This window comes from Trifolium pratense, linkage group LG7 (genome assembly GCF_020283565.1).
Source record: "Trifolium pratense cultivar HEN17-A07 linkage group LG7, ARS_RC_1.1, whole genome shotgun sequence".
In the NCBI taxonomy this organism is placed as follows: Eukaryota; Viridiplantae; Streptophyta; class Magnoliopsida; order Fabales; family Fabaceae; genus Trifolium; species Trifolium pratense.
This window is the reverse complement of record NC_060065.1, coordinates 15,499,802-15,527,783: the sequence shown is the minus strand read 5'-3', so window position 1 is coordinate 15,527,783 and position 27,982 is coordinate 15,499,802. Positions and strand designations below refer to the sequence as shown.

Sequence of the window (27,982 nt, the reverse complement as noted above, 5' to 3'; positions counted from 1 at the left end):
CCAACGACTTATAGGCAAATCAAAAATACAACCACTAAGCCACAAACTATTCCATGTTATATATATAGCACACACATACATATTACTTAAGAAAAATACTGTAATAATTTGGGGCGGGCTGCAGCCTTGCCAAGCTCTAAGGCAGCTCCGCCTCTGGATAGAGTTGAACTAGCGTCCTTGAATGAATTAGTTCTTGTGCTGGATACCGAGGCGGAGGGCGTCCCTTGCATTTGTCATCATCCTCAATCTCCAAGTAAACAATGAATGAAATTTTTTAGAGAATTTTATGGCAATTCTTTTTAATTAATCAATGTCTCAGTTGCTCAACAAATCTCTTGCAGTTCAAATTTCAATCAAGATTTGTACTATTATTATATTATATATTGCAATACATTAGTGACTAAAGATACTATTAGCAGACACCCATACGATTTGCATTCTTGATTATCCAAGGATGCTTCATTATCTTCTGGAGTGACAGCCTTCTTGAGGAATCTTTTACCAGTAGCTGCATGAATTTACAGATAGCAGTAAGAACAACATTCTAATCATGGATATAAAATGTAGATATAGGATTAAATCAGCTTTTTTAGATTCTATAAAAAAATTCAAATTTTAGTCCTCACAATATTTTTTCATTGACAATTAGTCTCCATAAAAAACAAAGTAAATTGATACCTTATTGAAATGCTACCAAATTTTGCATATACACATTGATTCTATACACTCAGTATTATATTAGAAGTCTTTGCAAAATATATGAGCTAAAAATTTGAATTTTATGTTCAAGTTAGGTTATTTTGCTTTTTTGAGCTTTTGACACTTAAAAAATTAAATATTTAATTTAATCCTTGTTAAAAAAAAAGTCTATTTTTTATGAGGAATATGTTTAAAATGTTCTAAACATTCCTTCAAAAAAAACCTTTAAAAAATGCAAAGGGTACATTAGTTGAGTTAATAGCAAAGACTAAAATTGCTGACCAAAAATATTGTAGATACTAAAATCAAAGAAAAAATTTTATAAGGACCAGAAAAAATTTAAAATTGTTTTTCAGTACTAAAAACATATTTAACCCTATAATAATATAATCATACCCGACTTATCAGATTTTTGGCATCAGAAGAAACAAGAGGGCTAGGAGGGAAGCTTAAATCAACCTTTTTTATCCTGCACAAATTGAAATACATTATTACATATATATGCAAAAAAGGCTTCAAATGTTTCTCTGTGAGACAAAATGTAAATTTACTATATATATGCAAGTTCCATGCCCTTGGATACCTTTCAAAGGTATCAGCTTGACTCTCAGCCTCAAATGGAGGAACACCATAGAGGAACTCATAACAAAGGATACCAAGAGTCCAGTTATCAACAGCATAATCATGATCTTTGTTTTCTACCATTTCAGGAGCTAAATAATCCAATGTACCACACATGGTTTGTCTTTTGCTTTTAGATTGTACTGACCAACCAAAGTCTGCAATCTTAAGACGACCCTGTAATCAAGCCATTATCAAATTAATTGCTACAAATTCCCTCAAAACTTGAATTTAATCATATAATAATCAACTGACTAAAACTAATTGCCAACAGTATTCATTATATATTATATATCCACAATAAAGGGCAAGAGGTAAAAGAATAAAAAGATACCTCATGGTCAAGCAACAAATTTTCAGGCTTGATATCCCTGTGAATAACATGCTTCTCGTGACAATATGCCAATGCCTCTGTGAGGCTGAAAATGTACTAATATTTTCAAATTTGAAAGAAACAAAAGTAAGGGTCAATATAATACAAAAAATTGCGGCAAAAGGAAGGTGTACAATTATAAGCATAGAATAGAATGATAGAATATAAATGATCACTAGTTGTTCAAATCCAATTTTTCACCTACTTTCTCTGCAGTACATATTTCACTGTATGTCATTTCAATTAGCATAACTGCTAAAACTATCATAGATATATCATGGTTTCTAAGAAGTTTGGATACATAGTACGATACAAATACTATACAACACAGATATGGGAATACAAGAAACTTCTAAAAATCAATATATGACATGGGCAAGATACATTTATAAACTCTCTCTCTCTATAGTTAGAGAGATGTGTATCAAAGATGCATTGCATCTAGATGACAATCATGTCATTAGACAGAAAGACGTATCGTAGATATATCTAAGAAGTTACGAGGAAAATATTGTAATTTGTTAAAAAGAATAAAAACAATTATTGAACGCCTTTTGGATGCATATCAGACACGTATTGGTATCGGATATATCCTTTTCCATTTCTAAATTCTTAGGTATCGGAGCTTCATATTGAATATCTAATTTTCAGATTCTCAATCAATCTCTTCAGCTGGTTAACTAATTTTCTCTCAAAACAAACTATGGCTTCTTCTCTCTCAACTCAACTTTTCTTTAAAGTCAAAACCAAACAACCTGACACAATGCCTTGAACCAATAAAAATGTTACTCCATGATTCAGACACAGTTAAGGAATCCTCCAACAGAATGCCAGGTCAAAACAATGATAATAGTTTGTTATAATGGCATAAAAAGTTAAGCAAGAAAGACAAACTTCATATTCTTATGTCACTAGTCATAACTCTAGTTAAAACCAAGTTCAAAAACCAGCCTCATGATGGTAATTCTTCAATATAGCCATACACTCATCAAACTAATAAAGGATTACCGTTGCAGCTTGCTTCTCTGAGAAACGGCCTCTTTTGCTAAGCTCTTTGTATAGCTCACCATTATGAGCATATTCAAGAATCAAGATAACGCGCTCGGAATCATGAAACCAACCATAAAGACTCAAGATGTTTGGATGTTTAAGACTTATCTGTATCTCCATTTCCCTCCTTAGTTGATGGTGAATCCTATACTTTTCAAGTTGTTCCTTAAAGATAACCTTCAATGCGACCACAAATTTACTCTGCAAAAAAGAAGTTAAAAATTAGTAATAAAATCTATTGGATCCTTAAGTATTCAAAAAATTCTTTAAAACAGCTTATGATATATTTATTACTTGTTTTCAACTTAATATATCAACTTATTCAGAACATATACTTAATTTAGCCTCATTTTCTTTGCCAGTGTGGAACTAGCTTATTTATGGACTCTTATATGATAAACTCTTGTATACAGCTCAATTAAGCTATTCACTAAGCACTCCCTAAATATACAATCCCATTCCGCATGAATTCAAAACATCTTCACTTCAAGACCAATTTATAGCAATCTAATTAACACTAACACTTTAGATTGAAGACATGTTTGGTCTCCAACACGTGTTGGTATCTGACACCAATATGACATGAACACATTTGGTTACATTTTATGTTCCATTTTCATAAATGACTACCGGTGTCTGTCAGCATTGTCTCCGCTGTTTGTGTCGGTGATTCATAATTTGTACATGTGATAAAAACTTTCAAAATTAAATCAATTCATCACAAAAACAGATTTTAGGGTCAAATTGTGGATAGACTATTTGATTTTGATCCAAAATGAAATACCCACCAAATAATAAACAACACAGACAAACAGCATAAAGGGGGGAAATTTGGTACCTTGACTTCTCTGGCGACATAGACTCTGCCGAATTTCCCTCTCCCAAGTGGCTTTCCAATCTCAAAGTCATTGATGGACCATTCCCGTTTCACATTTTGATCCATTTTCCGTCGGAAAATTCAGTTGTTTTACCCTAATTTGAAGACAAAATATTTTGAAAACTGGATTGTTAAAAACCAGATCAGTGGTCAAGCCAGTAAGACCTCCGGATCATGGTTCAATTAGTTGAATAGGCTAAACCACTACGGCTGAATCAGATGATAAGTAATGTAAAAGCATTAAAGCACAACACAAATAGTAATGAGAAAAGAAATATGTACCGTCAGTGTAAACTAATTTTACACCATAAACTCCACTTCACCCCACTTTCTCGATATGACATGGAAGATTGAATCATTCTTATTGGTTGTCGGTGTAAAATTAAGTTACACTGACGGTGTGCATCCTTTAAACTCAATAGTAATTAAATATTAAAAAAAAAAAAATACTCATGGGAATAACAAGTACCACAGAAAGATCACAAACTCCATTGGAGAGCAATTTGAACTAAATCAACTAACAAATAAATAAAATTGATAGTACATGCAAACACCAACTTGAACTAACAAAACAAAATTATTCAAGAGCAACTTATCCAATTAATTCAACAGGAACTGAGATTCATCAATAATAATTAATAAAAAAGAAACAATGAAAATCAAAGTGAGAAACAAAAGAAACAACTTAGCCAGAAATAAAGATACAAATGAAAGACAAAAGTAGAAGATGGAGGATCAATGGAACCATTTGACGAATCTGTTCGAAGCAGATAGAAAAGAGAGAAACGGAATAGCGAAGAGAAGGATCAATGGACAAACCTGAAATGACCTAAAAAATCGGAATCGCGAAACGGAGAAACTGAACGGTGGAGTGGCTTGGCCGGACGTGAACGGCGGTGGCGGAGTGTACTCAAATTTGAATTTGATATACGTTTTATCGGGGGAAAACGTAAAAACAATTGGCAGATTCTCATGACCCGGTTTATTTATTTATGGACCGGGCGGTTCTCATCCCGGTTTACGTTCCGTGGGTTTTCGAAATTCATCCGGTTTGAACTAGATACACAGTTTTTCACTTTTCCTCCGGTTTGAAATAAAAAAATTAAAATGGAAGATAATTTTAGGTGTCGAATAAATGTCACATGGGTTGGTCCCCGTGAATTTAAATCAGTTAGTAAGGACATCGCCACTAGTCTACTTAACAAAAAAATTCTGCTTCACAAAAAAAATGTCACATGGATTGGGAAGTGACCATATGAAAGGTTCCAAATATGATATGAGGACCAACAAACTTCATTTTTATGAACTCTCATAGACTATGTACAATGGTTTAAATTCTCAACGCCCATTTTTTTCACTTTTTACACTTCACATCATATTTTCTCATTTTCATCTAATAATTCAGCACACATTCAACTTTTACTTACTACACCACTTTTATTTCATATTTTTATTTTCTTTTATGTTTTTGTTTTTGTGATTATATATTAATAACAATTATCGATTGAAATTAAATTAAAATAATTAAGAGTTAAATAATTAAAGATGGAATATAGGGATAGTCATTATTAAAACAATTTTCTCCTAACAACACTGTTTGTTCCATATTTAATCCACCCGCTAATTAGAACCAAATTTTGATCAGTGGTCCAATTGGGGTTTTTTCGACGAGCAGAATTTGAATCCTTTGCATTTGGGGTGGCTTCATGACCACCGCTCATGCCACCAAAAGTCATTTGTGTTGAAAATTCAGGAATTTCATCAAGTCCAACATTCGAAACATTTTCATTTCCCACTAGAGTAGAAGAATAATAAGGGAGTGTCTGAGATGAATAAGGCATCATTGATCTATTGGGTAGTTGAAATTGAAAGAGTAATTGTTAGAATTTTGGGTGTTAAAAAGGTTATTGTTGGGATCAATTTCACTAAAAAGATATTTAGAGCTACAAACAAGAGTTTATTGAAGGCCAAATAGAAAAATTAGAAGGAAAAATTCATTTTTTTTGTGTCCAAATGAAACAAACCCAATCTCTATTTAAATACAAAAAAAAAAGATGATTTTGGTGAAAAAAAATAATTTACTACGAAATAATTGATCCCAAATTATAAGGATGAAATAAAAATTTAGAAATCACAACAACTAATAATATGTTGCCAAGTGGAGGAAGGGGACCCACTCCCTCCCTCAGCCACTTGCTTCTTCAACGGTTGAAAATATTCAACCCCAATTTATCCAATTGTATTTCAACTCTCTATTCAACTACTCATTGCATATATTAAATAGTTGAAATTTTTTTCAACTACCCCATTGCATATAGTCTTAAAGTGTTTTAGTAAGAAAGGTCGAAACCATTCAAGTTCAAGGAGAGATTTGGGAGATAATCTTAAGTGATCACGTGACCATAAATTGATATTTGGTCCTGACCAATTAAAAAGTGACACAACACATTAAAAGAAATAAAAATAATAACTACCATTACGTTAGATTATTATAATAGCAAAATTGATAAATTAGTATAAAAGAGAGAAACAGAACAATTACATCTCACACTAAGTTACTTTTTCAGGGAAAAAATTCGTTTCCCGCCATTTTTCGTTGTTGCAAGCTTCCTTTTCCTTCATCTCATCGATATCAATCTTCATAATCTATTTTTAAGCTATATTTTCATTTGAGGTGAGTTCATCTACTTCATTTTTCATTTTTTAAAAAATTGTCTTTTTTAAATGTTATAAACTCACATGTTTTCCATTTGCTATAAATTTGATGTTGCAATCGTAATTATATGTTTTAATTTTGTAATATATTATAACTTTCTGTTGTATATATATTGAGGTTTCATGATTATGGCTCATGTATTATTTACTTGTACCGGGCCATGGACCAGGGTGTGATTTGTTAAGGCCCAATACAAAAAAAGCCCAATGGGAGCATCTAAAGGAGAAGCGTGAAAACAACCATGAAAAACACATTGATAAGCATGATCCACCATGACTTGGAGAAGAAGGAAGAAACTTGGAGAAGAAGAAAAGAAGCTTGGAGAAGAAACCGCCACTACCCATGAATTCCTCTCCAAGCAAGGCAGTTACTTAAGAAGCAAGAGGAGACTTTTTGCCTATAAATAGGGTCTGTTTCAAGAGAAGAGGGGAGGAACTTTTCACTGATTCTACACAGACAGTTGATTCATTCTACACAATTTTTTCATTCTTGTAAAGAGAATCAATTTTTTCTGAGATCATACTTGTATCAGTTATCAATAATCAATAATACAACCCCCTTTGTTTTTTACCAGAACATTTTGGCGCCCACCGTGAGGCTGCGGTAAAAACATTTGTCCCAGCCTACCACATCAAACTAGACAAAGATTAAACATCTCCACATCGTATATCGCAAAGAAAGAAGGCCAATCTGAGAAGTCAATCACGTTGACAAACACTTCCAGTTAAGAGTTGTCTGATTCGCTCTTCGATTTACCAAAAGGTTTATCCATCTGCGTTTGGTATGGTCGCCGCTAGCCAAGCTTCAGGCGACAACAATGAAGTCGTCGTCGCCGCCGTCATATTCGTGAAGAACCGCCGTGTCGGCACCATGATTATGTGGGAACTGGTCTAGTGACTGGGTTCAGAAAATATATGACGATCGAAGCAAATCAGCATGGAAGAGTCACCATATTCGGTAGCATAACCCAGGTGATATCATTCTAAATCTCTTTGATGAAATTTATAATTTTATTTGGTTTTCTCAATAAAAGCCACCATGGATGAATTCATGTTATTAGGAGAAAACACGTTGCGTATGAATCTATTACTGCATATGAATCTAATCATTCTTCTCTTGTCTGTGTTTTACTCTGATTCTTACTTCTAAATGTATCGGATAGTCTTTCAAGGCTTCTCACATTTAGTTTATTGATATCGCTTTAAAGAAAATTGGTATCATTAACTGCTAAAAGAAAATTTGGATATGAAGTTTTCACTCTTGTAGAAGAGATAAGAAATAATTGGAACAAAGTTATCTGATTATCTACATTTAAATTATGGAAACACACTTATTACCTTTGTCAATAATTATGTTATTCAAGCTCTATTGTTTAGGATTCTGAATATGAAAATTCTATGAGTCTTTCAAAACTTATCATGCTAACCTGAAAATGTCTTTTGAATAAAATACTTGCTGACTAAGTTGCAATTTTTTATGTGTTTCAAAGGTTTGTGTAAACCCTCTAACTATCAGGCTTACCTTATATTTATGCACCATCAATAGTGAACCTGTAATGAATTATAAGTGATGATAATGTTATAACGGTAATAGTAAGGCCTTTATCATTTAGTGTTTTCATTTTCATAGTTGAAAATTGTAGTCTTTCAAGCACAATCATGTTCAAGTGAAAGGTTATATAAAAATTGCGTTATGCTTCTGCACTGATGTGGAAAAGGTATGAGTGTATCTAGTTTTGTAAAAGTAAAAGTAATAATAATTTATCCAGTTCTGTTCAGAAAAATGATGGATTTCCATGTCATATTTCGACTCTGTATTGCTCTAAGCGTGGAGATAATTTGCTATAAAATATATATCTGTGTTACTACTAGATAAAATCTGCATAACATGCATATCCTTCCTCCTGCAATTACTTTCTGTGCTTTTGCTCTCTAAACTCTCATTGTCTTGTCAAGCATTATGTTATTCTTTGTTTATAATTAAATGGCCTGATATATTGCTTTTTCATATTGATTCTTTCCAATATGTGATGCTCATGTTGGACACTGTTGAGTCTGTGGACAAAGTACTATTTGATTAAACTTGAAGTAAGAGAAGGTCAAATACAACTTCGAAGATCAGATCCGTCACGTTTGAATTGAAATGGTGTCGCCATAGTTGATGTGAATCTAAACTCTCCAACTCGCCGAACTGGCGCCACAGCGACTTACCGTCCAACGTCGTCATCTCGCCGTAGAATCGTTTTTGTTGCTAGGCGACTCCCGATCCAGGTGTTAACGTTCTTTTCCTCTAACTTACCATTTAATCATATAGTTCTCGCTCTCTCTATTGTGATAATATATTATTTGTGCATATATACGTTATCAGTTTTATTAACATGGTTAATTTATAGTTCATGAATCACATTCTATCACCATCTATAATAATAATAATAATAATAATAATAATAATAATAATAATAATAATAATAATAATAATAATAATAATAATCTCATCAATGAGTAAAAGAAAAGAACATCGGTAAAAAAAACGGTTTAAAACGGTTTACTGACTTTATAAAAAAAACAGAAAAACGAATTTTCAAAATTGGCAACGAAACAAATTATTGGCTGAGTCGCGTACTAGGTCGCTTTCTTTAAGACGTTTCGCGGAACTACTCGAAGAAGTGCACTGTAGTATATCAACCGCGAAGTCCCCAGGATAAAACAGCCGTTTTCAATGAAAATACCGATAAACTACTGCACTGTAGTATCGGCCAGAATAACACCAAGTATGGTCGAAAATTTCGAACCACTCTAATTGATATACGAATATCAATTCTACGGCAACAACCGTTCAAATTTTGAAACAACAAAAATTAATTTCGAAGAAGAAAATGAGAGAAGGAAAGAAGCAGTTTTCTCAGAATGCAGAGAAAAAGAAGTGATTCAAAACTGAAGAAAGTGAAGTGTATTTATAGGCAAGTAGGGAGCTGGAATCAGAGAGTTTTCAGGAGCTGAAGTTGCTCAGTCAAAGGCAAAAACGTGGCAAAAAATCAGGGATTTAAAGGACACGTATTTTGACCGTTTAACGGAAAAGAAATCCGTTCAAGACTTGGTCTAAGCACATTTAACATGTGCGAATTAAGGGACACACTAAAAGAAATTTAAATTTCAAAAATTTCTTTTTCTTAGTATTAAAAAATTAATATATCACCCAAGCCCAAGCCCAAGCCCGGCCCGGCCCGAACCGAGCCGGCCGGTCGGACGGCGGCGGCGGCGGCGCGCGCGCGCGTGTGTGATATTCGACATTGTGTGTGGTCTCCCTTTCTTACAAAAGTGGGTACCCCAAGGGCACACCCTTGGTTGCCAACTTGTGATATATAAACACTACCAAGTAGTGTGATTTTTCCAATGTGGGACTCAAAGAGCCTTTTTTCAATTCACACTACACATGGTTCTAGCAAATGTGTTTACTTCAATACCAAGTTTCCTTTAATTCTTCATCATGTTCCAACAATCCCCCACTTGAATTTAAAAAAGTTGTTTCAGTCATAACGTTAAACGTTTCAGTAAGATTGTGCATAAGCGAAGGTGAGCTAAGTCTTGGAACCTTCACGTAGCCAGTAAGAGCCTGATTAAGCAAGAGTGACGTTTAGTCTTGGAACTCTATCTCAGATTTTCCTCAAACCAGCACACAACCTTTCTTAAGGTGTTTTCTAAGGCCCGTGCATTAATGGCCCTGCACGTCTATCCCAGTTTCATGGATGCTCTAGGAATTCGCCCCGAAATTCCAGAGGAACCGGCCTCAGTTCCACATTCATATAGGTGATTCTATCAAGAGTACTCCTGATGTACTCCACTCCTATAGAGTATAGATTTCATTAAGAGTTTTGCTAACTCAACCTTTATCATTACAGGATTCATGCCTCTTAATTTGCATGTTCATCTCATATTACTCACAACTTGTTGTTTACCCATTGGAACCTAATTCTTGGGATCTCCAGTCTTTTAGGTTGGGTTACCATCATAAGTAATTCACTTCATAGGCATTAGTCCCATCTTGACAGATGTATTTTGGACTTTCTCTCTAGCCAGTCCTTTCGTCAAAGGATCTGCTAGGTTATCATTAGTGCGTACATGATCCACTCTCACAGCACCTGTAGTGATGAGCTCTCTCACTGTGCTGTGCTTTCTTCTAATTTGACGTCTTTTACCGTTATAAAAACGATTCTCAATTTTAGCGATAGCTGCAGTACTATCACAATGGATCAAGACAGCAGGCATAGGTTTTTCCCATAAGGGAATCTCAGATAACAAGCATCTCAACCAGCTTGCTTCTTCACTAGCAGTTGCTAGTGCTATCATTTCAGATTCCATAGTGGACTGTGCCAAAATGGTCTGTTTCTTAGACTTCCATGATACAGCTCCACCGGCTATACTAAATATAAAGCCACTAGTTGCTTTGGAATCATCTGACAAGGTGTTCCAATCAGCATCACTGTACCCTTCAAGTACAGCTGGAAATCTCTGATAGTGTAATCCGAGATTCATGGTCCTTTTCAGGTATCTCATGACTCTCTCAATAGCGTGCCAATGCTCATCACTAGGTCTGCTGGTAAACCTACACAAGAGTCCCACGACATAGGCGATGTCGGGTCTAGTACAATCAGTGGCATACCTAAGACTACCAATGATGCTCGCGTATTCTGTTTGTCTTACGCTATCACCAGTGTTCTTAAACAGTTTTACACTGGGATCATAAGGTGTGCAGGCAGGTTTACAGTTAAAGTAACCGTATTTCATTAGGATCTTTTCCACATAATGTGATTGATCTAGGGATATCCCCTTCTCAGACCTAGTGATTTTTATTCCAAGAATCACACTTGCTTCTCCGAGGTCTTTCATATCAAAGTTGTTACTCAACAGTGATTTCACATTATTTATGGCAGAAAGGTTTGAGCCAAATATCAACATGTCATCTACATAGAGACATATTATAGTGCAAATGTTGTCATCACTTTTATAGTAAATGCATTTGTCACTCTCATTGAGTCTGAACCCATTCAATATCATTAAATTATCAAACTTTTCATGCCATTGTTTCGGAGCTTGTTTAAGACCATACAGAGATTTATCTAACTTGCAGACCTTAGTTTCTTGTCCATGTATAACAAACCCTTCGGGTTGTTCCATATAGATTTCTTCTTCTAAGTCACCATTTAAAAAAGCAGTTTTAACGTCCATTTGGTGTACAATTAAGTTATAAATAGCTGCTATTGAAATAAGTACTCGAATGGACGTTATTCTAGTGACAGGTGAAAATGTGTCGAAGAAATCTATATTTTCTCTTTGTCTAAAACCTTTGGCTACAAGGCGAGCCTTGTATTTTTCAACCGTGCCGTCGGGTTTTAGTTTCTTTTTCAAAATCCATTTGCAACCAATTGGTTTGCAGCCGGGAGGTAAGTCTACTAAGTGTCATGTTTTGTTAGATTCTAGAGAATCCATCTCATCATTAATAGCTTCTTGCCAAAGATCTGCATCCATCGATGACAAGGCTTCTTGAAGATTTGCCGGATCTTCATTCAATGTAAAGGTCGCATAGTCTGGACCATAGTCTTTAGCAACTCTTACACGTTTGCTTCTACGAAGTTCATTTTCTACTTCGTCATTGCTATCATCATTTGGTATCGCTGGTAAGTGACTCGACTCAGGAATATTATCCTGTTCAGTGCCCCCACTATTTCTTGATTTAAAGGGAAATTTATTTTCATAGAAGTCTGCATCATTAGATTCTATGATCACTTTTTCATTTAGGTCGTAAAACCTATATGCTTTACTGTTTGCTGCGTAACCAATGAATACACATTCATAGGCTCTACTAGCGAGTTTAACTCGCTTCGGGTCCGGTTTACGGACATAGGCTAGACATCCCCAAGTTCTTAAATAAGACAAGTTTGGTTGTCTTTTCTTTAATATTTCATAAGCGGATTCGCTTCTTTTAGATTTGGGAATTCTATTCAAAACAAAGCAGACAGTCAATATTATTTCCCCCCACCAATGTTTAGCGGCACCAGAATTTAACATAATAGCAACTACTAATTCAGTAAGAGTTCTATTCTTTCTTTCTGCTTTACCATTCATTTCAGGGGAATATGGTGCAGTCGTTTCATGTATAATTCCGTGTTGTTTATAAAAATCATTAAATAAACTAGAATTATATTCGGTTCCCCTATCACTACGAAGTCTCTTGATCTTCGTATTAAATTGATTTTCTATTTCTTTCACAAAATTTTTGAACATATCAAAAGCATCACTTTTATTTTTCATTAAATAAACAAAAGTATAATCTGAACAATCATCAATAAAAGTGATAAAATAACGTTTGTTATTCCTAGTCATGGTTCCATCTAGTTCACATATATCAGAATGTATAAGGTCCATTGGTTCAGATTCTCGTATTACTGATTTATGTTTGCTCTTTGTTATTTTAGCTTGACTACAAAATTCACATTTTTCTATGTCATTAAAACTAAGTTTAGGAATTAATCCTAAGTTACTAATATTCAAAATAGATCGTTTATTAACATGACAAAGTCTAGAATGCCAAATATTAAAATCACACAAAGAGTAAACAGAAGGAGAAATTTTATTCATAACATTAAAATCAACATTGAGTTTAAACATGCCATCAGAGGCGTACCCTTTCCCAATAAAAATACCATTCTTAGTGATGGTGTACATATCAGCCCCTATAGTTTGATTAAACCCAGCCTTATTCAAGAGGAAACCAGAAACAAGATTCTTCTTCATCTCAGGAACATGAAGGACTTCCTTCAAAATAAGAGTCTTTCCAGAGGTGAAGTTCAGAACAACATCTCCAATACCAGCAACATCAGAGGTGTGAGCATTACCCATCTGCACTTTCTTATTTTCAGCATTCGTGTATGTTTTAAACATAGCACGATCATAACAGACATGGCGGGTAGCGCCAGTATCTATCCACCATCCATCAGTACCACCGACCATATTAATTTCGGTGATCATAGCAGCATATGGCTCATCAGCCACATTCACATTAATATGTGCAAGATTAGCCGGTTTAGGCCTCTTTGGATTTCTGCACTTCTTTGATATATGACCTGTTTTCCAGCAATTGAAGCAGTAAAATGGCTCAACAGCGTCATTTCTAGGAGGTGGTTGTTGCTGATGTTGCTTAGCAATATGGCCCCTAACCGGGTTACCATTCTTAACTCGGTTTTGTACGCGGCTCTGATTCTGATTTTTCAAAGGTTTGCCCGTAGGCTTCAGAGCTGCACCGAATTTCTTTTTATTGGTGTTAGAAACAACCAATATCTTTTCTTCCTCTTTCATATCCTGTTTCCGGGATTCTTCTTCTATACGAAGACGGGTAATCAGACCCTCAATGGAAAATTCCTTTGTCTTATGACGGAGCTGATTCTTAAAATCCTTCCAACTAGGGGGCAGCTTATCAATTATAACAGAAATTTGAAACTGCTCATGTAAAGGCATACCTTCAGTTATTATCTCATGAGCAATCTTTTGCAGTTCATGTGACTGCACTTCCACCGACCTCTCATCAACCATCTGGTATTTCAAATACCTACTCACAGCATACTTCTTCACTCCAGCTTCCTCAGTATCATACTTCTTACTCAGAGCCTCCCACACATCACTGGCTGTGTTATAAGTTCTGTAATAATCATACAGATCATCCTCCAATCCATTAATGATATAGTTTTTGCAAACATAATCATTATCAATCCAGAGCTGCCTATCTATTTCTAGCTGCAGCGCTTTCTCTTTCAGCTGTTCTGCCGTGGCCTTGCCTTTGTCTTTCTCGGCAGAGACAGCATCACCGTTGGTGTTAACGGTCTGTTCATTAGTTCCAGAAGCAGAAGCCGAAGCTTCAGCAGGAACCACAGGAATGGGCTGTTTCAAAACGTAGGCACACTTTTTAAGAGTTAGGAAGAAAAACATTTTTTGTTGCCAACGTTTGAAATGATTGCCCTCAAACTTAAACGGCCTTTCGGTAGCACCGACAGAAGAATTACCAATAATCTCTTCGTTTGCCATGATATTTTCGAATCGTCTTAAAATTGTTGTAAAACGGTTTACTGACTTTATAAAAAAAACAGAAAAACGAATTTTCAAAATTGGCAACGAAACAAATTATTGGCTGAGTCGCGTACTAGGTCGCTTTCTTTAAGACGTTTCGCGGAACTACTCGAAGAAGTGCACTGTAGTATATCAACCGCGAAGTCCCCAGGATAAAACAGCCGTTTTCAATGAAAATACCGATAAACTACTGCACTGTAGTATCGGCCAGAATAACACCAAGTATGGTCGAAAATTTCGAACCACTCTAATTGATATACGAATATCAATTCTACGGCAACAACCGTTCAAATTTTGAAACAACAAAAATTAATTTCGAAGAAGAAAATGAGAGAAGGAAAGAAGCAGTTTTCTCAGAATGCAGAGAAAAAGAAGTGATTCAAAACTGAAGAAAGTGAAGTGTATTTATAGGCAAGTAGGGAGCTGGAATCAGAGAGTTTTCAGGAGCTGAAGTTGCTCAGTCAAAGGCAAAAACGTGGCAAAAAATCAGGGATTTAAAGGACACGTATTTTGACCGTTTAACGGGTACCCCAAGGGCACACCCTTGGTTGCCAACTTGTGATATATAAACACTACCAAGTAGTGTGATTTTTCCAATGTGGGACTCAAAGAGCCTTTTTTCAATTCACACTACACATGGTTCTAGCAAATGTGTTTACTTCAATACCAAGTTTCCTTTAATTCTTCATCATGTTCCAACACTTATGTATTTCAAGGTTAATCACTAGAATGAGACTTGTTTTTCTTTTAGTGTGCCACTTTACAAGATCTAAATTCAAGAATCGCTGTTCTGTTTGGTTCAAAACTGTTTGTGCTTATTTGATATGTGATATCTTTAATCCTGCTATAAATTATTCTAGCACACGATAAAATATTTTGTGTGATTGTATGAACTAACTTTCTTAAGACCTCATGTAAACATTTCAAACATGAAAGAACTTTTGCATGAAAGAACTTCAACTCTGATAAGTAAGTCAACACTTTAAATTAAAATGACCAAGACAAATATAACCAACAGAGAAAGTATAAAAATTTTCATATGTTTCTACATTTTTTCGGTTAAGAACTAAATCAGTATTCTTCTTACAAAGTATTTTGCTTTTTACTTATAACTAACATGAATATGCTTTCTCTACGTATCACATTTTTATCTGTTTCGTTTATCGATTAATTAAAATTAATCATACATGCAAAACTAATGGAGTATATGAGACTTATTATTAACCGACCTGTTTTTAGTGCAGATACTTGAAGCACTTGCTATAATGTCACCTTCTTTGAAATTTATTCTTTTGAAATCTTGATTAGGAAATTTAGTTTATTCATCTATGATTTCTATTTTGATTCATTGATGTTAATCATAGTGCAGGACAACGAACAAATGTGGAAAATTAACATGAAAATTCAATAATTATCACTCGGCGAGATAGAAGCCGCCAACTAATATTTCAGGTTGAAGCATATTCCGCGATGACTACCGCAATGGAACTCAGTCTCGCCACACCAAAACATAATTGTTTTTCTTGCTAGGCGAGGAGCGCCGCGACAAACCGCCAATGGCGGTATCATTTTCGTTTGTTTTATTTTTCATATATTATTATCGTTGAACCTCTAATGTATCAAAGCTTATTTGCAGTAATCATGATTAAGCTGCGGGCTCTGAACAAAAAATTATTCAAGATCAACTCATATGAAAGCTCTGAAGAAAATATAAGGTTGAAAGGCCCTGGCGTCACCCGTAGGGGACGTCAAAAACAGAAAATAAACCAAGGTTGAAAGGCCCTGGCGTCACCCGTAGGGGACGTCAAAAACAGAAAATAAACCAAGGTTGAAAGGCCCTGGCGTCACCCGTAGGGGGCGTCAGAAACAGAAAATAAACCAAGGTTGAGAGGCCTTGGCGTCACCCGTAGGGGGCGTCAGAAACAGAAAATAAATCAGAGTTGAGAGGCCTTGGCGTCACCCGTAGGGGGCGTCAGAAACAGAAAAATCAGGGTTGAGAGGCCTTGGCGTCACCCGTAGGGGGCGTCAGAAACAGAAAATAAACCAAGGTTGAAAGGCCCTGGCGCTACCTGTAAACCTTACGAGTAGGGTACGTCAAAAACAGAAAAATCAGGGTTGAGAGGCCTTGACGTCACCCGTAGGGGGCGTCAGAAACAGAAAATATACAGCGAAGAAAGGCGGGATTATCAACACCACCAACAGAAAAAGCTTACACACAGTCAAAACAAGGCGATTCACCATAACGTCAAGCCATAAGATTCTAAAAGCAAGAAGGACACAACCAAGTCGTTCGTCATACAGCGAAACAAGGCGACATATCGCCATACCAGCTTGCAACCGCCAAAAAGCATCAGGTATAAAGTTATTCATAAATGATATATAATTATATTTAAAGTGCTAAAGACATTGCAGGTGCAAAGTTAAAAATTTCAAAGGCGAGATTATTTTCAACACCAAACACAAAGTACAGCGGAAGGGCGACTCCGAGCAGCGCCAATTCTTTCTAAATCGCCAAGAAACAACATTTACCAAATAAGGCGTGCAAGCCTGACAGTACGAAAATCAACTACAACAAAGAAGCAGAAGTACAAACCAACAAAGTTACTAGCCTCAAAGTTTCAATTTAATTTCAAGAAGACAAGGAGGGACGAATCGCGAAAGATGAAGAGGCGAGATTGGTGACAACGCTAGCTTGAAAATACAAATACAATGAAAAAAGAGGAAGGGCGACTTGCCAACTTGCTCAAAGTCGCCAAGAAACAATGACAACAATATTCAAAGCCACAAATGGCGTACATCAAGATATTCAAAAGTCATAGAAGGGCTTACAAATTATCTAAGAAATATCAACAACAAAAGGAAGGACAAGGCGACAAGCAAACAAATAGTATGAGTCAGCAACAAATAGGCGACATAGAACCACGCTGAGACATAATAATCGCTAAGTTACTTCATTCAAAAGCACTTCGCTTTCTTGAAGCCTCGTGCTTGGGGGGCTGTGTACCGGGCCATGGACCAGGGTGTGATTTGTTAAGGCCCAATACAAAAAAAGCCCAATGGGAGCATCTAAAGGAGAAGCGTGAAAACAACCATGAAAAACACATTGATAAGCATGATCCACCATGACTTGGAGAAGAAGGAAGAAACTTGGAGAAGAAGAAAAGAAGCTTGGAGAAGAAACCGCCACTACCCATGAATTCCTCTCCAAGCAAGGCAGTTACTTAAGAAGCAAGAGGAGACTTTTTGCCTATAAATAGGGTCTGTTTCAAGAGAAGAGGGGAGGAACTTTTCACTGATTCTACACAGACAGTTGATTCATTCTACACAATTTTTTCATTCTTGTAAAGAGAATCAATTTTTTCTGAGATCATACTTGTATCAGTTATCAATAATCAATAATACAACCCCCTTTGTTTTTTACCAGAACATTACTTAAATCAATGGAAAAAATTGAATGTTATTCATCATAATCCAACGCATTTATTGACTCTTCAATCAAGTTTCACGAACAATTATGTGAATCAACAATTTCTCATTTACTAAGTTAAATAGTGTTGTCGGCCCTAATTTTAGAGAGACAAGCTCTTCATTCTCTCTAAGTTTTTTTCATCTTCTTTCATAAAAAAGGGGTGATTTTGGGTCTTTTTTTGATCCAAAATCATCCCTATGCATATTTTTATATTTGCTTTAATCTAAATAAGTGGTTTTCACATAGATTAAAATTTTCTTTTGTGTGCTTTTTTTGTGATTTCGGCGTCCAGTCTTTGTGCGGTTTTTCTTTCCTGTCTTGTTGCGATGTTCGTTTGATTGAATTGGCAGATCAACCTCGGTCAACTACTGATTCACACTGTGATTAAGTTCGTCAACGACAAACTTCCGGAGAAATAGATATTCCGGTTACTTTGGTTTTATTACACCATTTGTAGGCATGAGTATGTCATTTTATGCTATTAACTTGGATGCTGTGAATTTGTTCGCAGATTTATCTTTTTCATTTTTAGCGGTATTGAATTTGTACTTGAATCTGATGTACTCCATCAATTTGAATGGATGAATATCTTTTATTTTAGTAAAAAAAAAAAGTTAAATAATTATCTCGGGCTTAGGCCCTCATGTCTATAAAAAAAAGTTAAATAATTATCACGACACTCTCATCGGTAGAACAAAACTAGCTTGTCTTAGAACGATATAACATTATTACACATTTAATTTAATAGCATAACATAAACGATTAAGTTAATCCTTAAGAAAAATAAAAGATTAAGTTAAAGTACCTTGCCACAATTTTTCCAAAAATGAAATGTTTGAAAATTTGAACCCTTATTTGACCTTTCTTGTTGTTTTTTCTTTAAAATTTTTGACTTCATTATTTTCTACTAGCGGGCCAGACAGGCGCGTTCCGCGCCTGCCTGTGTCTGACTTATGTTAAAAAAAAAACATGTTTTATGTTATGATGAATTTGTTAATAAAAAAATTTTATTGCTAAAAAATATAAGGGTATTGTTGGTATTATAAAAAATCAACACAAAAAATATTTGCATCCTCTTTATATATACTAGCGGCCAAACAGGCGCGTTCCGCGCCTGTTTGTGTGATCCATGTTTTCTATTTTATTAACGTAAATAAATTGTAAACAATAATTTATTATAAGTTTGATTTTTTATCTAAACTAATTTGTGAAAGATGATTGTGTTAATAAACTAAATAATTATCATTATATAATAACAAAAAAATAATTTTATAATAAAGTTTATTAACCTTAATAAATTTATTTTTTTTACTTAAAAGTTTATTAACCCAATCCTAATTATTTTCTAGAGGCCAGACAGGGCGCGTTCCGCGCCTGTATGTGTGATCCATATTTTCTATTATGTATGTTGAAGATTATTCTAAATTTTTCATGAATAATTGACTTATGGAAAAAAAAATTAAGTTACATAGAGATGTCGTAAAACAAAAAAAGAAAAGTCACATAGAGACGTTGAATCAAATGCAAAAAACTATTAAGTAAAAATGCGTACAAAAAACTCATTACAAAAATGAAGATCAATGCATTAAAAAACTATTTTAGTAAAACATATGGTAAAACAATTAGCTAAATTCAAACTAAAAACCGTAACGCTTATAAATCTGCTTGTGTGATTAATGTTTTCTATGTTGCTAACGTATATGAATTATAGTGACTAAATTATACAAATGCCCTTATGTAAATAAAATTACACAAATACCCTTGTGTAAGTATTGTGTATACAAAAAAAGATTATGGAATTAGTAATTCAAACAGATTGACACCTAAACAAAATGAAATTAAATAAAAGAAATTTGAATAAAAAAATGTAAGAAAAGAGAGAATTAAAACCTCATTTCTATCTTAAGGGCAACACTATTGTATTGGATTTAGAATGCAGACGAAGTGTGTACCTTTTTTGAATTTCCCTCGGAATGGAGCAATATATAACTCAAATGTCTACACATCATCAACAAAAATAATTTTAGTCTTGTAATATAAATAAAAAACCTCATACTTTCAAAAGAAAATCCTTATAAATGAATAGGTACAAATTAAGTCCGTCGACATTGTACAACCCTTGCTATTGTATCATATTCATATCATTTCATTTGAAAACACTTCATATAGAACCTGTAAAGTCTGAGAAAAATAAACATAAAAAAATAATTATTTAGTGGCCAATAATAAGAAGAAAAAGGAAAGACCCTTATTTTTTTTTTAATAAAAAAATAACAATTATTAAAGGGTAAAATTGGGATAATGAAAAATCCATACAAAAGTCATGTATCCTATTTATCATATGTATAGATGTATAGATATGTATAGATGTATAGATAAAAAATCTGTTTATTATAGTTACTTTCCCTTCTTTTCCTTTTTTTTTTAATAAAAAAATAACAATTATTAAAGGGTAAAATTGGGATAATGAAAAATCCATACCAAAGTCATGTATCCTATTTATTATATGTATAGATGTATAGAATAGATGTATAGATGGTATTCTTAATAGCTCTCGTTGTCTTTGCTCACTGCTCATTCTTTGTCTTCTATTTCTTTCATATTGTGCCCTTCTTTCCCTTTGATGTTCCCTCGATTGTTGAGTTCTTCTATTTTCCATTTAATTGTTGTACCTGACAAAGATTTAAACATATATATTAGGTGTTTCAGGATAAGAGTTGAATATATCAATATCTTAAGGAAATTATTGGTCGTCTTTATTTAAGTGACAGTCAGTTTCCAAATTTTTGGAGCCTTCTTATTGAGAATGACAGGTTTAATACCAATAATCTATACCTATAAAAAATTTAAAGAAATAAAAAAAATTACACCTAAAATAAACAAATTGCTTGCTTAAAAATTACACCTAAAATTGTAAGTAATAATATCTATGATTGCAATCATGAGAGAACATGAAAGGATTGTAAATTCATATATATGAGTAATGAGTGCAATATACAAAAGAAAGAGAAAATAATTACACCTAAAATAGAAAATTTGTGTACTTAAATAAGTGACCATGAGATAGTGTAATTGGAGAAATAAGGGCATCATCGAAGCTTATATATTATTAGGGTTAAAAATTACTTGTTTCCGTATGATAACATAACTTACAATTAGAGTATGTTTCATGGTATTTAAGTTCCATGTTAACTAAAATATTATTGAGCTAATCATATTTTGTACATGGTTTTATAACTTTGTTTCCATATGATAACTTACAATTAAATTACACAGTTTAAATACCACGGAACAACAAATAGTAGCGGACCGTAAGCGAAAATTATAAGTTAGAATAGGTACAAATGCACTTCATAAAAATGTGTATCAGATGGGAAGTAATATAATAAGTAATAAAATTATAAGTTAGAATAGGTACAACTATTAATTGTTGCTTTCAATTTTGTCAAAAATTAGTGGACCTTTACACAAAAATGCAAGATACAAAGCACGTGACATGAACTTGGTTAAAATGTGATAAAAATAATTAAAAATAACCTGGCTAAAAATGAAGAACTAAATGAGGACCAACAAAGAAAAATAGAAGAGGGAATAAGTAAGAAAAAAACCAGATGAATGAGAGTGAAAGCTCAAATTGGAAAAGATTAGCCTTCCATTTTTCATTTTGTAATTTCCCTCGTGTCTTTGTTGGTTACATAAAAGATTTGAAGGAGGTTTTCAAAGAAGATATGTGATCAACCAAAACTTAAAAAAAGAAAATACCTTTGATACTATTCTTCAACAATATCACTATCCAATGAATTATAGAATCATGTGCCGCAAAACACTGTGTAAGAATGATGTTAATGTAGAATGGTTTTTTCAGTAAACAAAATGATGCAAGCAGTTCATGGTTTAAATATAATTAAATAAAAGAGAAAATCCATCAAGGCAAAGAAAACTTGCAAGTGCATTATTTAAGAGCCTTCATGTATGTAATACTTAATACTTAATGGTGATTTGCTTTTCAGATGTTTGATTCATATATCTATCCATGATTTTAAAGGAACGTGGTTTTAACCTTAATAGTAGCAAATCAATGATAAAGGAATGTGATTTTAACCTTCACAATGAGACCAAGACCAATGATTAAATGTTGGATCTCTTCATTTTTGTAAATTGCTGCTTCATCCCTCCTTTTCAATATTCAGAATCTTAACCACCAAAGGGAGAATGACCTGCAAAAAATATGGTCTGATAAATACATAGACTATACACAACTCACAGATATATATTTTTTGGTTGATGTAATGAACCGCCAATATAACAAATTAACTTGCTCCACACATCAATTAACAAATAATACAACTGTGATTTGATACGATAATTAAGAAAATGGGTATTAGAATACAGAATGTCGAAGATGTATAGATACTTCTTGAATTGCAAGATTGAAATATAGAATAATTTTTCATCTCCTGCTAACTATAAAAGTAGGAAAAGTAACCAAAACTTTTGAATACATAAAAAATTTACCTTTAATACAAAGATTCAATTCTTCAACAATATCAATATGTCATGAATTCTAGAAGTGTGTAATGGCTTGAAATGAGATTGATCTGGTGCAAAAATTTTAGAATTTAAGTGTGATGTTAGAATGATTTTGTCGGTTTAGAAAATGATGCAAGCAGTTCATGGTTGAAGAGTAAAATTGGAAAATAAAAATGAGTTAGTTATCAATTCCTTGAATCAACCACCCATGTATGAGAGGATAAAGTTGGAAATAAATAAAATCCACACCAAAAAGAAAGGGTAAAGTTGGAAATAATAAAAATCCACACCAAATTGAGACATCCCCTTTATATTATGTATAGATTATAGATTATAGATTATAGATGTAGTATTAATTGGTAACCGTTCATGTATAGGCAACTAACTCATTTGCCACTTATTCACATTTTTATGATTTGATTTTTTTATTTATTTAAAATAACCCATTAATTAATGGAAGTTGTGAAAATAAGTCAAGGGTAAAATAGGTATATTGAAAAGTCCATCCCAAACTCACCTATCCTTTTTATATATTGTTATAGATTTACATCACCTCTCACAAGTTGCCACTTAACTCCCAAATTACAACGGCACTGTCACTTTATGCAGTAGATTAATTTTTGTTAATTTACAATTAGTACAGATCCATCTTCTTAATCTAAAAAGTTAATATAAATATATTGCATAATAATATATTATTTTTTTTAGCAAAAACATCATATAATAACAAAAAATAAAAACTTTGGATTGGATCCAAAATTTGAGAAATTGAACTCAAAATTTCTTTAATGTTTGTTTCAAGGGGTGGGATAGACAAACAAATCCCAAAATAGTAGATTTTTCTCATGCACATGTGTGGATTCAATTTTGGGAATTACCCCCTCACTGCAAAGACAAAGAAAATGGGGGAAAGCATTGGAAACTTGTTGGGCAAAGTAGAAACTGCAGAGTTTTATGAATATCCTGGCAAGAAAATGATAATCAAGATAAAAGTTGCAACAAATGTCCATGAGCCTATTCAAACAGGGATCCTAATTGGCAACCACAAAGATGGCACTACATGGATTGATTTCAGGTATGAAAAGTTGCCCCAAATTTGCTTCAAATGCGGAATCTTATAGGACATGGTGAAAACCTCTGTCAGAATGTGCCCCTAAACATGGAGGATGCTGCACCATTAGGGCCATGGATTAGATCAAATCAGTATGGCAGAAGGGTTATGGAGGAGAAAGATAGGAAATATCACAACAACCCATCACTCTCAAGGACTTTTGGACAGTATAGTCCACCTATTTCTGCTAGCATGTTGGCCCAAATGGAGGCAATGAAAATACAAGAAGAAGCATCAGAAGAGGGCTCTAAATCCTCAACAAAAAAAACTAACAATGCTACACCAACTACTCAAACTAGAGATGACATTGGAACTTGGCACAGAACAACCAGAAACAACTATGAATCCATGGAACCAATAGAGGCTCCCACCATGGCTGAACTCAACCCCTAGTTAAAAGACCAAGAATGGAGGACATCAAAACAATATAAATGGCAGGACCTGTAGGGCAGGCCAGGCAATCAACATGAGAATCCTATCTTGGAACTGTCAAGGGTGTGGCAACCCGAGGACAGGTAGAGCATTAAAAAAGCTCATTGTGAAACACCAGCCAGATGTTGTGTTCTTGATGGAAACTAAACAGCTAAGTACTTGTCCTAGTTTTTTGCAAAATTTTGCTCTTTATTACTGTTTTAAAATTGTTGATTGTTCCACCACTGGTGGATGTAGAGCTGGTGGTCTGGCTTTACTTTGAAAAAATTGTAATTTGGATTTGAATATAATTGACTATGATTTGAACTATATTGATTGAATTATCCATTCTCATAACATGCATTGGCGCACTACTGGTATTTACGGATTCCCTATTAATACTCATAAATTACTTACTTGTGATTTGATTACTAATTTGGCTACGTACCACTCATGAAAATAATAATTGGTTGATTTTTGGTGACTTTAACATTGTTCTTAACTCTAATGAAAAGTTAGGAGGAAATCCTATTGATTATAGTATAACTAATGCTTTTATGGACTCTTTGGACAAATGCAATTTAACTGACCTTGGGTTTAAAGGGGCAAAATTTACTTGGCACAATAGACAACATGGGTCTCATTATATCCAAGCTAGATTGGATAGATTTTGTGCCTCAAATGACTGGACCTACAATTTCTCTCACTATCAAAATTCGCATTTACTGAGATACAGATCTGACTATTGCCCTATTTTACTAGATTTCTCTACTTTTAACACTGACAGGCAACTTCAGAGCAACTCATATTGCAAAATATATGAACAGATGTGGCTCAAAGATGAAGAACATATTCAAATTGTTAAAGAGGCTTGGCAACTACAAAATTAAAATCTTCAAAATAAACTTGAGTTTACTTTGTCTAACCTGCATAGTTGGGGAAAAAACAAGTTTGGCATAATCCTGAAAAAAATCAAAGAGGCCTAAGAGGATTTATAGATTATTAATGATCAAAATAATCAGGGTGACATGATGCATCTTGTCAAAAGTAAGGAAAAAGAGATTGATGACCTCCTCCATTGCGAGGAGATGTGGTGGAACCAAAGATCTAGAGCCATGTGGCTGAAGCACGGGGATAAGAATACTAGCTATTTTCACCAAAAGGCTTCCCAAAGAAGAAAAAAGAATAAAATTGAAGCAATCACTGACAGACAAGGTAGTATACATACTGAGTATGAGAAGATTGCTGAAACCCTTACCAACCACCTCAAGGATTTATTTAACTCTCAAAATACCATGCACATACCTGAAACTGTGGAGGTTGTCAAAAACTGCATTAATGAGGATATGTACCACTATCTTGACGCTGAGTTTACAAAGGAAGAAGTGGGTAGTGCCATAAAAGACATGAAAGGCCTAGCTGCCCCCGGCCCGGATGGGCTTCCTGCCCTCTTTTACCACACTTATTGGGACATCGTGGGACAAGAGGTAACTGAGACTGTACTTCAGGTGCTTAATCATAAAGGGAGCTCAAAACCTTATAATCACACTCATATTTGCCTCATACTCAAAATTAAGAATCCTACCTATCCTAGTGACTTCAGACTCATCTCTTTATGCAATGTTACACTAAAAATTATAACGAAAAACTATTGCTAATAGACTCAAAACTAATCTTCCGAAAGTCATTAGCCTAAATCAGAGTGCGTTTGTTCCTGGCAGACTTATCCCCGACAACACTTTGGTGGCCTATGAGGTTTTTCACCATTTCAACCAAAGTACTAGCAAAAGGGGTTTCACCATTTCAAGACAAACATGACAAAAGCATATGATAGAGTTGAGTGGAAGTTTCTCCAAGCCACCATGGAAGCTATGAGTTTTCCTCACCATCTCACTGATACTATTATGGATTGTGTATCCAATGTTTCTTTCTCCATTTTGATAAACGGAACACCTTCCCAACCTTTTACTCCTCAAAGGAGTCTCAGACAAGGAGACCCCTTATCTGCATACTTATTCATTCTTTGTGCAAATGTTTTATCTGATTTGATTTCCAAAGCTCAACATCAGCAAAAGCTCCATGGCATTAAAATTGCTCATGGTGCCCCTGAGGTTAGTCACCTATTGTTTGCTGATGACAGTTGTTTTTTTTCAGGGCTAATAAAAAAGAAGCCCAAACTATAAAAGATATTATTTCAGAATACCAAAAAGCATTTGGCCAACTCGTTAATATGGAAAAATCTAAGCTTATGTTCAGTAAACACACACCTCAGCCTATGAAAGCTATTATCCATACTATCCTTCGTATGAAGAGGGTTTCTCATTTCTCTAAATATCTATGAATGCCCACTCAAATGCGAAGACATTTATCTTTTGCTGGCAGGAGCACCCTCATTAAAGCGGTAGCCTAAGCAACCCCTACGTATATCATGAGTTGCTTCCTATTACCAAAAAATTTATGCAAACACATTGAAAGTATGACTTGCAAATTCTGGTGGGGCAACTCTTTAGACAAGAGAAAAAATCATTGGGTCAAATGGGATCAAATATGTAAACCTAAAAGGACTGGTGGGTTAGGGTTCAGAGGCATTAGGGCCTTCAATGAAGCCCTGTTGGCAAAACAAGGGTGGAAGTGTATTACTCAGCCGGACTAGCTTCTATCAAAAATTCTGAAGGCTAAATATTTCCCTAAATGTGAGTTTTTACAAGCAAAACCTACACAGAACATGAGCTACACATGGCGTAGTATCTTGAACGCTAATTGGATCTTGAAAAAAAGGTGGGTTATGGCATCTTGGCAATGGGGAGAGCATAAACATATGGCTGGATAACTGGTTACTAGAGCAAGAGGGCTACAAGATTTGGTCCATAAAGGATGCTAGAACCCCTCAGAAGATGGTTAAAGATCTAATCCTCCCTCTGTCAAAATCTTGGAATAACAACCTTATATCCAAACTTGTATACCCTTTCGAAGCCCAACAAATCCTTAACCTTCCTATTGTGAACACTAACTATCCTGATGTGTTTAGTTGGCCAAAAACGACGGACGGTGTGTACACTGTAAAATCAGGGTACCAAGCAGTGCTAGAATGGAAGATAAAAGAGAAGGACCCCTCAACTAGCAATCCCGTGGATGATAACCCCATCTGGGATAATATTTGGCAGCAAAAAAATCCCTCCTAAGTACACCCATCTCATCTGGCGCATCCTCCACAACGCCTTACCTGTTCGCAGTAATCTAAACAGCAGGGGGATTACTTGCAATCCCCTATGCCCAAGATGTAATTTGAAAATTGAGGATATTGATCATGTGTGTTAAAGGGTGTGAATGGGCAAAACAGTTTTGGTTTGCTTCCCAGTTAAACATCAATTTTGGGGGCCAAAGGAACACCAATTTTACTGATTGGTTACAATGAATGATTTCTAATACAGAAAAAGAGTGTGTTGAAATTATAAGTTCTCTATGCTATCATATTTGGAAGGCTAGAAATCTACTAGTTTTTAAACAAGAAGACAAACATGTTATGTACTTTGTGGAGCAAGTTGGCGCTACCTTGAGGGAGTATAAAGCAAATTCAGAGCTTGGCCGCAACACAGTTCGCACGAACACGTCGACTAGTAGTAACGAAACAAACTGGAGTCCTCCTCCCGCAAACACCTTAAAAATCAACGTGGATGCTCACTGTAATGGTGATGGTCGTTGGGGTTTAGGGTGGGTTGTGAGGAAGGAAGATGGAAGTTGCCTCGGAGCTGTAACTCGCGTCGTTCGAGCTCGCATGACCATGGAAGCTGAAGCTTTAGGAATTATCGAGGTTCTTCAACAAATCGAGCGATATGATGGAAGGCCAGTGATTGTTGAATCGGATTCAAGTGTAGTTGTGCAAGTTGTTCGAAGAAGAGAGTACCCTAGGGTTAATTGGGGAAACATAGCCAGGATTGGAGGTGATATTCTACGCGCTCATCCAAACGTCTCCCTTAACTGGATTAGAAGATCTGGGAATAGTGTGGC

At 34.7% G+C, this 27,982-nt stretch overlaps 1 protein-coding gene across 3 annotated transcripts; it reads right to left on the bottom strand.

The window, feature by feature from the left end:
- Positions 1-10: 10 nt before the first annotated feature.
- On the bottom strand, positions 11-27,970 carry LOC123898242 (serine/threonine-protein kinase Aurora-3-like). Of its 3 annotated transcripts, none has more exons than XM_045949147.1 (7): positions 27,527-27,970; positions 3,582-3,715; positions 2,702-2,944; positions 1,655-1,750; positions 1,283-1,497; positions 1,096-1,168; positions 11-508 (listed from the first exon to the last, which is right to left on the bottom strand). In XM_045949147.1, exons 2-7 carry the CDS (start codon positions 3,684-3,686, stop codon positions 413-415), a joined length of 828 nt encoding a protein of 275 aa, XP_045805103.1. In that variant the 5' UTR covers positions 3,687-3,715; positions 27,527-27,970; the 3' UTR covers positions 11-412. The 3 variants fall into 3 exon arrangements, with proteins under 3 accessions (XP_045805103.1, XP_045805101.1, XP_045805100.1); XM_045949145.1 differs by lacking the exon at positions 27,527-27,970 and adding an exon at positions 4,440-4,557 and having other exon boundaries at positions 3,582-3,743; XM_045949144.1 differs by lacking the exon at positions 27,527-27,970 and adding an exon at positions 4,440-4,557.
- Positions 27,971-27,982: the final 12 nt, after the last annotated feature.